The sequence below is a fragment of the Phoxinus phoxinus genome, assembly GCF_949152265.1.
Source record: "Phoxinus phoxinus genome assembly, chromosome: 21".
Classification (NCBI taxonomy): domain Eukaryota; kingdom Metazoa; phylum Chordata; class Actinopteri; order Cypriniformes; family Leuciscidae; genus Phoxinus; species Phoxinus phoxinus.
In genome coordinates this window covers 2,122,332-2,135,496 of record NC_136896.1, presented here as the reverse complement: position 1 = coordinate 2,135,496, position 13,165 = coordinate 2,122,332, and the positions used below count along the sequence as shown (strand labels likewise).

The following is a 13,165-nucleotide window of genomic DNA, read 5'->3' as shown; positions in this document are numbered from 1 at the left end:
CGTACTTTCAGTACGCAGTACGAGAGAACCTCTCGTAAGAGAACGTACTCGGTTACTTACGTAACCTCGGTTCTCTCTAGAAGAGGGAACGAGTACTGCGTTCCCTGCCGTGTCGCGCTTCGAGCTCATTTCGCTTCAGCGATCAAAATCGAGTGTTAGCAGCCTGAACTGCCCCTTATATACGCTAAGCCACTCCCATTTTGGCGGGCTTGGCCGCGTGAGGGCGCTTGGGCGTGACGTCACGCCAGGGGCTCAGTGGTAGGCTGCAGCAGTTGCCGCGGAGCAGCCAATGAGCGCGCTAGATTGCCCGCTCTAGGTCTGACTGCTGCTGCACTGCGTTTACAAGATATGGAAATTTAAGGATAAATTTTGGCTTCAATATCTCGAGCAAAGAGACTTTACCCGGTGCGTACTTTCAGTACGCAGTACTCGTTCCTTCTTCTAGAGAGAACCGAGGTTACGTAAGTAACCGAGTACGTTTTGTGTTTGAACCGCTAGAGGGCCAAACGCGACCGCGCACCTTCACCTTGATGCACTGCAATATAAACGTAATTTTGTTATTTTTGTCAGACATTAATACTGAAAAAAAAACTCTAGACATTAAAAAACTAAAACTGACAAAATACATAATTTACTAAAAACTCTTTGCTTAGACATTTTTGTTGTTGTTGTAAAACTAAGGATTAAAATAATGATATTGTTTTTTTATATATATATATATGTATTACAGATTCCAGTGCCGTAATTTTGTTTATTGAAAAATTGTATACCACAAATACATTGTACATTTACACTTCAGTTACAATCAGTGGTTGGCATTATGAACATTCAAATACAAAACTTCATATATGTGACCCTGGACCACAAAACCAGTCACATGGGTCAATTTTTTTTTAAATTGAGATTTATACATCATATGAAAGCTGAAAAAATAATCTCTCCATTGATGTGTGGTTTGTTAGGATAGGACAATATTTGGTCGAGATATGAATATTGAAAATCTGGAATCTGATGCAAAAAAAAATTAAAATTGAGAAAATCTCCTTTAAAGTTGTGCATTTATGTTCACGATTGTGCTGCATTCACTCACAAAAATACATGTTTTATATATTTACGGTAGGACATTTACTAAATATCTTCATGGAACATGATCTTAATATCCTCATGATTTTTGTCATAAAAGAAAAATGGATAATTTTGACCCGTACAATGTATAGTTGCTATTGCCACTGATATACCCGTGCGGCTCCAGACTGGGTTTGAGTGACAGGGTCACATATTTATGGTCAAACATCAATTATCACAGTGTGTATCCTCAATGGAGCAACATGAATGAATGATCACATGGTTTCTTCAGTGTGTGATGTTGGTTGACGTTAGATCTTGAATGCTAGCGTCAGGCCGTCGCCCACAGTGAGCATGCTCAGATTGACCCGCACGTCTCGATGGATCTTCTTGTTCAGATCATCGATGCTGATGGAGTCGACGTCGCCCTCCTCGGGGTTCACCACTCTACCACTCCACAGGACCTGAAGGAGAACAGTCAGTCAGCCCTCCGCTAGCAGGCACATCTTATTTTGGCGGAAACATTCCTTGCAATCACTTTTAGGTCGTTTTTTAAAATTCTCTCAGGAGTTGAGAGTTATTCCAGACGCTGTTATTATGAGCAGACACGTCACATGATCACTCACATTATCTATAGCGATTATTCCTCCTTTCCTGACCAGCTGCAGGGATTTCTCATAGTAGTTGTCGTAGTTTACTTTGTCCGCGTCAATGAAGACAAAATCAAACGTCTCTGCTTGACCTGCAGCCAGAAGCTCGTCTGATGACAAAAAAAACACACAAGCAAATATGATCAAAGTCCACAATCCCATTTCTGCTCAAATCAGTTGCTAGGGTGTTGCTAGGCGGATGCTATGGTATTCTGGGTGGTTGCTATGCAGTTGCTAGGGTGTTATAGGTGTGGTTGCTAGGGTGTTGCTAGGCGGATGCTATGGTATTCTGGGTGGTTGCTATGCAGTAAGCTAGGGTGTTATAGGTGTGGTTGCTAGGGTGTTGCCAGGCGGTTGCTATGGTGTTCTGGGTGGTTGCTAGGTGGTTGCTATGGTGTTCTGGGTGGCTGCTAGGCGGTTGCTAAAGCTTTTTGGGTGGTTGCTAGGATGTTCTGGGTGGTTGCTAGGCGGTTGCTACGGTGTTCTGGGTGGTTGCTAGGGTGGTTGCAGTTACACACACGCACAGACACACTCACACACACACTGACGCGCATACACATACACACACACACACACACACACACACACACACACAGACGCACATACACTCACACATGCACACACACACTCACTTACTCACACACACACACACACTGACGCGCATACACATACACACACACACACACACACACACACACACACACACACACACACACACACACACACACACACACAGACGCACATACACTCACACATGCACACACACACTCACTTACTCACACACACACACACACGGTCGTTCACATGTATGTTCCTCATAACATCCTCAACCAATTTCATATTTAATATGATTTAATTTGTTATATTCACTGAAAATCTCACATCATATGAGACCTAATGTTTGCACTTATCTATGTAAATACTTCAGATTGTACTATTATTTTATGATTCATGCCAAGAGTAAATTGTGTGCAATTATTATGATGCATGTCAAGTTACTTCCAATCTGAGCGTTCACACTGAAGTCACAAAATAGAAATGCTTAAAACTTATATTATTATAGATGACTAAAACTAAAACCATTTCCGGCACTTGAACAAAACACACAAAAAAGTTTCCAAAGCATAAATTTTCATTTAGTTCAACTATGTACAAAAATAACTAAAACTGGAATAAAATGAATATTTTACAAATATTAATAACTAAATAACTAAAACTGGAAAAACAAATATTTAAAAAATATTAATAACAAAATGACTAAAACTGGAATAAAACGAATATTTTTAAAAATATAAACAACTAAAACTGGGATAAAATTAATATTTTTAAAATATTAATAACAAAATAACTAAAAGTGGAATAAAACGAATATTTTTAAAATATTAATAACAAAATAAATAAAAGTGGAATAAAACGAATATTTTTAAAATATTAATAACAAAATAAATAAAAGTGGAATAAAACAAATATTTTAAAAATATTAATAACAAAATAACTAAAACTGGAAAAACTAATATTTTAAAAATATTAATAACAAAATAACTAAAACTGGAATAAAATGAATATTAATAACAAAATAACTAAAACTGGAATAAAATGAATATTTTAAAAATATTAATAACAAAATAACTAAAACTGGGATAAAATGAATATTTTAAGAATATTAATAACAAAATAACTAAAACTGGAATAAAATGAATATTAATAACAAAATAACTAAAACTGGAATAAAATGAATATTAATAACAAAATAACTAAAACTGGAAAAACAAATATTTTAAAAATATTAATAACAAAATTACTAAAAGTGGAATAAAACTAATATTTAAAAAATATTAATAACAAAATAACTAAAACTGGAATAAAACTAATATTTATAAAATATTAATAACTAAATAACTAAAACTGGAATAAAATTAATATTAATAACTAAATAACTAAAACTGGAAAAACTAATATTTTAAAAATATTAATAACAAAATTACTAAAAGTGGAATAAAACGAATATTTAAAAAATATTAATAACAAAATAACTAAAACTGGAATAAAATGAATATTAATAACTAAATAACTAAAACTGGAAAAACAAATATTTTAAAAATATTAATAACAAAATTACTAAAACGGTAACTAAAAATAAAACGGGAAATAAAAAAATATTAGTAAAAAATATAATAGCGTCTCAATGATTCTACTGTACTTTAACTTTGCTGTTCATAAAAATAAAATAAAAAACACAGATGTGTGTCAGAAGTCATGCGATGTGAATATAGTCTAAAGGTGATTAGTCTGAGAATAATTCCCCAGTGCTGGAGTAAAAGCAGGAGTTACCGAGAGTTTGCAGCGCTGGCTTCAGACGCACGTCGATTTTCTGCTCAACACCAGCCTGAAGATTCCAGAACACGAGAACGATTATTAAACACATGATTATAAAACTGAAATTAATGTAACACATCCTCAGAGCGGCGAGTCTGATCTCACAGACATCAACCTGGAGATCCAAGCACTTCATAAGAAATCTGATCATTCATAATTCACAGAGAGTGATTCACTGAGAATCATAAACGCTCAATTAATAAACATCCAAAGCGAATTATAGAAATATAGATTAAAGTGACTCTCCATTAGAGCAAACTGGGGTTAGACATTGTTACTTATTAACTGTGTTAAAAGTCTCTTGCGTTTAAATATTAACGCACATAAAGGCCGTGGTGAAGGTTTATGGTCTCTGATAAGAACAGATGAACTTTATTATAACATGCGCTCCAATATTAAACAATAAGGGATTGTGGGAAATTCCTGTGCTGACTCTTCCTGGTTAAACAACTTCATTACAGCAAATATGAACTTTATAGAAAAATGGTTTTGTTATTGAAAATGAGTTTTTTTTAGTTTTTCATGAACTGGGAACCATTATTATTATTTATTCACAATTTCAACATATAATTGTGATGTTTGCATTAATGAGCAGTTTTATTTTCACTAAAATACCTGTTATTTGCTTTTTTCAATTCCATGTGCAATTTTTTGCTATTATTATTTAAAGATTTTTGCATTTCTTTGAGGATTAGAATCCAGTATTCCTGTAATTGACCGTTTGCAAAAGCCACGCCCCTTAGTTATTGTTACTACGCCCGTCAAACAATTGAGAACCAGACACATGGCTGGTTTGAGCTCCATACATTTAGGGTGCTTTCACATCTGTAGTTCGGTTCATTTGGTCCGGACCAAGCGAGAAAAATTATACTTTGTAGCATTTTTCAGGCGTTTTGGTTCCTTTTCACACCACACTGATTGCTCTGGTCCGAATCAGTTTATGAAACGAACCAAAATGCAGTCACGTGACAACATCCACATCACTCGTTGGCCAGATGGGTCTTGAACGTATTTTCATAACTGCACTTTTATTGTCAGAATTAACGTGCGGGAAAATTCCAACAGAACTTACGGAAGTAAACAAAGAGGAGGAAAATCCGGAAGACAACACGCCGCTTTTTACTATGGAGAAATGACTTTGTGGGCTGATTGTATCCCTGGTCATAGTTTATTATATTAGTTTGTCTACACCACTTTAGGCAAACAATAACATTTGAGAATGAAGCGAGAATGCGGCTTGAAAATAATTTAAATAAATAATGCACGCAGCGAGTCACTTCAGGAGGAGGCAACGCGTGCATTAATGTTGCTAAACATTGACATAATGCACAGCGCGGCTGACTACGGCAGCTGGTTTAGTCCAAAAATGCGCAGTTATTTGGCAGTTGGGTCTGTTCGAGGTCGGATCACGTTCTCACCACAAACGAACCGCTCCAGAGTTCGTTTGAAAGCGTACCGAGACCACCTCTCCTAGGAGGTCTCGGTACGTTTGGTCCGCTTTTGGTGCGCACCCGTCACCCGAGTGCGATTGCTGCATTCTCACCGGCCCAAACGAACCGCACCAATTCAGAAAACGAACTCTAGTGCGATTCAACCGAACTAAACAAGGCAGGTGTGAAAGCACCCTAGTGGTTTTGGAGTAATGCAGCAGACATATCCTCCAGTGCACGACAGAAAGTATAGACAGAATAGCGCACGGGAGCACATGCACAAAACAGTTTTTTAAAATTATATATCAATCATTTTTATTTGATCATATATCATTTTACAAAACTGTTTTGCGCATGTGCTCCCACGCGCGCTATATCAGTCACAACACTGCAATCAGAGGACGCGCTGAAACCATCAACTCTCAATGCTGTTCTCTTCATTCATAACTCGTAGCCGACTGAGAAGGATATATCTGTGTAAATAGTTGTGCAACTGCGCGAACTTTGTTTTGAAGTTTAATGTTTGAGTTCCAGAGGAATTTGTGACTGTGTACCTGTTCAACCACATCAAAGTTTCGTAATTAGTAAGTCCGTGCTCTTTCTCTTTTTTTCTCTCTTGTTTGCTGACTGATGAGGGGCCGCAGTGCCGTAGTGAAGCGGTGTTTGTACATGTAGCCTATTTTTTAATTATAGTTACAAGCAATCATAAAATGCATATGAAAAAAAAAAAATGAAAAAAAGGTGAGAAACGGACCTCGGGTCGGGCTTAAAATATAACGTAATGTTCGGGTCGGGTCAGGTTAAATTATTTCGGGTTCGGGCCGGGTTCAACGTCAGTCAAGTCAAGTCATCTTCATTTATATAGCGCTTTTAACAATGTAGACTGTTTTAAAGCAGCTTTACTGAGATAAACGTATAATTTAAGGTAACAGATTGTTTTGGTTTTATAGCGGTTCTTGAATAATGTTATTTTCCAGCTAAAGTTAGTTTTGATTGATTCACTTCTGCCGCAACGATCATTAGTTATTAAATTAGAGACCGCTAAGACGACACGTTCTCTCAACACAGACTTTACACTGAACCTGTGAGAAACACTGATGGCGCTCACGTGCGCATCAAGAATTAATTCTATAGTTATGTGTGTATGTTTGCAATTCCCTACAAACCAAGTCTTAACAAACTACTTGTCCTGCCTATAAATTTGATACAGAATTTTATTTTATTTTATCACTACGGGGTAAATTTGCTGTCAGGAGACCTGTAAAAGTGCAAAAACTGTTTCCATTGCAGTTTTGCGAAATATTCCTTTTTCGAATTGTCTGAAAAACCTCCTCATGCGAGCGTGTAAACTTTTTTTTTTTTGGCAAACATTGATGTGTTTCCATTAGCCGTATTTTCAATTCGCAATTTCATTTTGCACATTTGAAGGGTGATGGAAACGCGGCTGGTGTGAGTTTGACGATACGCTGCGCTCGAGTAACTCACCTCCTTCCAGAAGGGTCTGCCGATGTTGATGAAGTCCTCGCTGACGTCACAAGCGATCAGTTTCCCGTCCTCAGGGAGAGTGAGAGCGATGCTCATGGCGTTATAGCCCGTATACACACCTGGACACACACACACACACACACACACTGAGTTCAGCACACGTACAGTGTTTCACACAGTATTCCTGAAACACACACACACACACACACACTGAGTTCAGCACACGTACAGTGTTTCACACAGTATTCCTGAAACACACACACACACACACACACACACACACACACTGAGTTCAGCACACGTACAGTGTTTCACACAGTATTCCTGAAACACACACACACACACACTGAGTTCAGCACACGTACAGTGTTTCACACAGTATTCCTGAAACACACACACACACACACACACTGAGTTCAGCACACGTACAGTGTCTCACACAGTATTCCTGAAACACACACACACACACACACACACACACTGAGTTCAGCACACGTACAGTGTTTCACACAGTATTCCTGAAACACACACACACACACACACACACACACTGAGTTCAGCACACGTACAGTGTTTCACACAGTATTCCTGAAACACACACACATACCGATTTCAATGGCTTTCTCCACTTTGATTAGTCGGGCTAGATTTGCCATGAACTGCGACTGCTCACAGGCCACCATGATCCCGTTCAACCGGTGCTCCATGGTTTTCTACAGAGATACATCATCTTCATTAAACACAACGATTCAAACGCATGTTAATTACTCTTATTACATGGCTTGGTTAAATTCGAATGTAGAATGCGGTCTGTTATTTCTTGATAACACACTGTTGCTAAGGATAACACACCGTTGCCATGAAAAACAGTGCATTGCCATGGACACGGTGTTCTTCAACGGAAGCAATAGACCAACGCTACTTTTGCGTCATCGAAGGACTATAGAGCATCACAGTCCCGCCCACAGCCGGTGCCGGAAGTAAGAATTCAATACAATTTCTCCATAGACAGTTGGGGTATAAGCCATAAAAACGTAAGCATACATGGTAGACTTAAAGGGTTAGTTCACCCAAAAATGAAAATAATGTCATTAATGACTCACCCTCATGTCGTTCTAAGCCCGTAAGACCTCCGTTCATCTTCGGAACACAGTTTAAGATATTTTAGATTTAGTCCGAGAGCTTTCTGTCCCTCCATTGAAACTGTATATACAGTATACTGTCCATGTCCATAAAGGTAATAAAAAGATCATCAAAGTAGTCCATGTGACATCAGTGGGTTAGTTAGAAGTTTTTGAAGCATCGAAAATACTTTTTGGTCCAAAAATAACACAAAATAAGACTTTATTCCGCATTAAATTCTCTCCCGGGTCTGTTGTGAATCTGCGTTCAGGACTCCGCAGTGACGCTGCTGACGGAAGACGCTGATGACGTGTTATCTGGTGCGCCCGAGCTTCGTTTACAGTCTGAGGGAGACGCACGCTATATTCAAGCTATTCTACATTGTTTGCGTGGATATCATTTTTTTAATGGTGCGTAAATGTGCATGTCGCGGATGAGACACTTTTACAGCGTGCGTTTCCCTCAGACTATAAATGAAGCTCGGGCGCACCAGATAACACGTCATCAGCGTCTTACGCCATCAGCGTCACTGTGAAGGATTGACAACAGACCCGGGAGAGAATACAATGCGGAATAAAGTCTTATTTTGTGTTATTTTTGGACCAAAAAGTATTTTTGATGCTTCAAAAACTTCTAACTAACCCACTGATGTCACATGGACTACTTTGATGATCTTTTTATTACCTTTATGGACATGGACAGTATACTGTATATACAGTTTCAATGGAGGGACAGAAAGCTCTCGGACTAAATCTAAAATATCTTAAACTGTGTTCCGAAGATGAACGGAGGTCTTACGGGCTTAGAACGACATGAGGGTGAGTCATTAATGACATTATTTTCATTTTTGGGTGAACTAACCCTTTAAAACCAGCAACGGCTGTACTAAGCGATTGTGTATGCTCATATAAACGCCAAAAGTTCATGGGGCACTAACCTTGTTTTGAGATAAATGCCTTTTATTCGCGATGTCTTGGATAAGTACTTCATTACCCACAATCCTAAACAATCCCACAGTGATGCATCTGATTGGTGGAAGTCGTGTAAACCCCGCGAAGGTCCGTGAAAAAACAGAGCGTTGCCATGGAAGCAGGATTCTAATCGCAGAGACGGAACGGACTGTTTTCTTTAGCGGAAGCCATATAAATCGTTTTTAAATCAATAAATTCCTTTTTAAATTAATATTTTGTGTCAAATTATTGATTTATTTGGTAAGGCTCTTTCGCGGTTGGCTTCAGTCGACTTCAGTGAGGCGCGGTGGTTTATGGGATGAGTAGTTCCTTCGCTCGGAAATGAAAATATGTACGCAGTCTTGTACCTTTGCCTTTTTTGGATTTTCTCTTCGTTTTTTCACTCGAAATGATATGTTGTATGCTTATGAGTTCAGCCGTAGCTGGTTATGCTCAGACATGCTCTAAAACTCTTTAGATACGGATTTTTCCAAAAGTCAATGGGAGAAATGAATGGGAAATTTACTTCCGGCACCAAAGCTCTCTCGGGCTGTGATGCTCTATAGAGACAGAGCGTATTTAGGCCACGCCCACATCGGAACAATCCAACCGTCTCCATTGACTCTGCATTGCGAAATGACTCCTTGTCATTTCTTGCTTCTAACTAAAGACAGAAAAATGCCTAAAAGCTGCTGTGTGACGAGATGTACAGCAAACAAGCTAAGAAACACAGAAATAAGTTTTTATAAGCTGTCGACCCCAAAAAACGAGTGTTTAAGGACATAAAAGTGGATCAGGCAGTCGAGACCGAGTGTAACGTGTCTCATTACTCTGAGAACTAGCGTACGCCGCGCTGGAGGAGAACGTCATCGGCAACACAGGATCGCTTATTTAACAGAAATATAATATATAAAACTGACTTTTGGATATTTGTGTTTAACAAATGTTTAACTCACTGCACACGTAACTGTGTTTCTAGTGCATACTGAGTGTCAGGATCCCACAATTTACCCATTCGCTCCAGCCGGTGTCCACTTTTATGTCCTTAAACGCTCGTTTTTGGAGTCGACGGCTTATAAAAACGTATTTCTGGGTTGTTTAGCTTGTTTGCTGTACACCTCGTCACACTGCAGCTTTTAGACATTTTTCTGTCTTTAGTTAGAAGCAAGAAATGACGAGGAGGAGCCTCTCACAATGCAGAGTCAATGGAGACGGCTGGATTGCTTCCCCCCCGGTGTGGGCGTGGTCTTCAGATTATGACGCGTTACGCTCTGTCTCTATACAGTCGTTTTTAAATCAATAAACTCCTTTTTAAATCAATATTGTGTGTCATATTATTGATTTATTTGGTAGGTAGCCATGTAATAAGCGGGATAATGTATAGCGAACACAACCCCTCCGCGTCGGGTCCTGATCAGCCTGTCGGGGTTGTGTTCGCTATAACAACCGCCTCGCTATACATTATCCCTTACTTCAACATCTATTAGTAGTGATACCTTTGAAATTACTTTTTAATAATCCATATTAAAGGGATAGTTCATGCTTTTCATCTGAAAGAAGAATGACACATGTGACCCTGTCACTCAAACCCAGTCTGGAGCCGCACGGGTATATCTGTGGCAATAGCAACTATACATTGTACGGGTCAAAATTATCCATTTTTCTTTTATGCCAAAAATCATGAGGATATTAAGATCATGTTCCATGAAGATATTTAGTAAATGTCCTACCGTAAATATATAAAACATGTATTTTTGTGAGTGAATGCAGCACAATCGTGAACATAAATGCACAACTTTAAAGGAGATTTTCTCAATGTTTACATTTTTTTGCTCCTCAGATTCAAGATTTTCAATAGTTGTGTCTCGACCAAATATTGTCCTATCCTAACAAACCACACATCAATGGAAAGCTTATTTATTCATAAAAATTGACCCATGTGACTGGTTTTGTGGTCCAGGGTCACATATACACCTGAGATGGCGTGAGTAAATCATGGGCTAATTTAAATTTTTGGGTGAACTATCTTTTTAAACCTAGAATGCATATATGCAGTTTTGAGCCCTATTGATTTTCTATGGACATCTGTGTGTGTTTAGGGTTGAGACGTGATGTCGTCGTGATGAGAAGAAGAAGCAGGAGGAGTTTTACCAGCCGGAGTTTTTTGAGAGCCGGATGTTCCCGCAGGGAATTGTTCAGCAGATACTGCATCACTGGATCATCTTTCTTCCCCACGTGGCTTTTACCCGACGGCATTCTGAAGATTTTAGATTTGCGTTTGCCTTTAGAGAGAAGAAATCAGAGAAAGAAATCACTTTTAGCTATACTGTTTGTTATTTACACTAGTGTACATTTAATAAGACAACACCTTGTTTAAATCTTCTTTTTTTTCTTTTTTTTTTACAATTATTTAATTATTATTTATTTGCAATTTCAACATTCAATTGTGATGTTTGCATTTATGAGCAGGTTGGTTTTCACTGAAACACCTCAGTGTTTTGTGCAATTACACATGCAATTAAAAAAAATATATATATATTTTATTCGTATCATCGTATCATTCGGACTCGTCGTATCAAAATCCAAAGATATTTATAAACCAGCATTTTTTATTATTCGGGCTCCAACATTAATTTGTGTAGGTTTTTTTATTTTATTTTATTAATTAAGGTTTTCTATTCAATAAAACAATACATTTTTATTGTATTTAACTATTTCAGTTATACTTCGCTATATGCATTATCATGGGAAGTCTTTTAAAAAAGTGTTTTACAGAAGAAATTTCCCTTTTAATACAAAAGATTAGGGAAAAAAGTCAACACATGATATTTATTTTTCTCAGGCAGATGAAAATGTATTTGTTTCGTTTTATATATTTAAATTAATTAGGGTGCTGCGCCTTTAATTGCGGCTTCTTGAATCGAAGTACACGAACTTCCGGAAAGATACACACGATTGACTTCTGCTTTAGTTTAGTTCTATGGTTTCCTTACCCACATAATATCCCGCTATAAAAATCGATCCCAGCATCGCTGAGCCTATAATCGCTTCTCTGGATAAATTATGAGATGACATTATTAATACAGCTCTCCAACTGAAGATCTTTACATCTGACTGAGGTGAGCGTGGACCAACAGACACACATGAACTCAGTTACCGTAAAACACAGTATATGAGCTCGGCTGAACGGGCTGTTAATGAGTAATGTGATTGTTCTCGTAAGATTAGGAAATGTTTATGGTAGAAGATGACTTTTGAGTAATATTAGGATTGAGTTATGCAGAGAGGTGTATTTTTGATCATTCAAGTAACTCTACCGGTTTCTTGTTGCGCTTAAACTCGGAGAATTACGACACGAGCGCCATCCAGATCACATGACAGTCACAGGGATATTCTCCATTTATTATTTATCATATTATTAAAAGCGTTTAATGTATTGACATCCAGCCGTCGTGTGTAAGAATGCGCTATTTTAATTAACTGCTATTTTTTGCCTAGAATTATGTTTAAAATGCGTTTTTCCCCTTAAATCTGTCATCTTCCCTGACGCTTGTAGTCAAATAAACAACAATAATAATGCAATGCTGATGCGCTTTTGATGGGTCATACATCGAGTTAAATATGCGTTACAAAACTGATGCATTGATAAAATAAGTGAAGTTCATTATTCGACACGTGCATAAACAAAGTAGGCTATTATAATCGATTATCTGCAGTGATGCAAGCTCGACGGACAGTATTCAGATATAAAAGGCTATAACTCACTGTAACTCAGTATTATGTGTTTCTTCTCTCTTGCTGATGATGATGATGATGGCTCTTCGGTTTCTTCTGTAAAATGGCTCCAGTTTGGGGGTGGAGATTGTCCGCTTAATGACAAATCATGAATATTAAACATGACACAATCCCTTTGTTTGAGAGCAAAGCTTTGATAAATGAATAAACAGTTTCTCTTTAGTGCATTTTTACATGTTTGTCATAGAAATTGCATTTAAAATCTAATAATTATTCTAATGATGAAGGCTAATGTTCGTAAGAGGCCATAAACTCTGAGGCCATTAAACTTGTAATGTAAATATTGAATGTA

At 37.7% G+C, this 13,165-nt stretch overlaps 1 protein-coding gene across 2 annotated transcripts; it reads right to left on the bottom strand.

Moving 5' to 3' along the window:
* Positions 1-708: 708 nt before the first annotated feature.
* Positions 709-13,055, bottom strand: LOC306989072 (catechol-O-methyltransferase domain containing 1). 2 transcript variants are annotated; one of them, XM_079594388.1, is made up of 7 exons: positions 12,844-13,055; positions 11,230-11,360; positions 7,614-7,719; positions 7,007-7,125; positions 4,047-4,101; positions 1,692-1,825; positions 709-1,529 (listed from the first exon to the last, which is right to left on the bottom strand). In XM_079594388.1, the coding sequence occupies exons 1-7, from the start codon at positions 12,974-12,976 to the stop codon at positions 1,377-1,379; spliced, it is 831 nt and encodes a 276-aa protein (XP_079450514.1). In that variant the 5' UTR covers positions 12,977-13,055; the 3' UTR covers positions 709-1,376. The 2 variants fall into 2 exon arrangements, with proteins under 2 accessions (XP_079450514.1, XP_079450515.1); XM_079594389.1 differs by lacking the exon at positions 12,844-13,055 and adding an exon at positions 12,072-12,248.
* Positions 13,056-13,165: the final 110 nt, after the last annotated feature.

Bases quoted from the DNA above. Each gene is read 5' to 3' on its own strand.
- LOC306989072 (XM_079594388.1), bottom strand. From the start codon at position 12,976: ATGTTTAATATTCATGATTTGTCATTAAGCGGACAATCTCCACCCCCA. The intron at 7,720-11,229 runs GTAAAACTCCTC...GTATCTCTGTAG, and splicing joins CTCTCAAAAAACTCCGGCTG to AAAACCATGGAGCACCGGTT. The intron at 1,826-4,046 runs GTAACTCCTGCT...TTTTGTCATCAG, and splicing joins GCCAGCGCTGCAAACTCTCG to ACGAGCTTCTGGCTGCAGGT.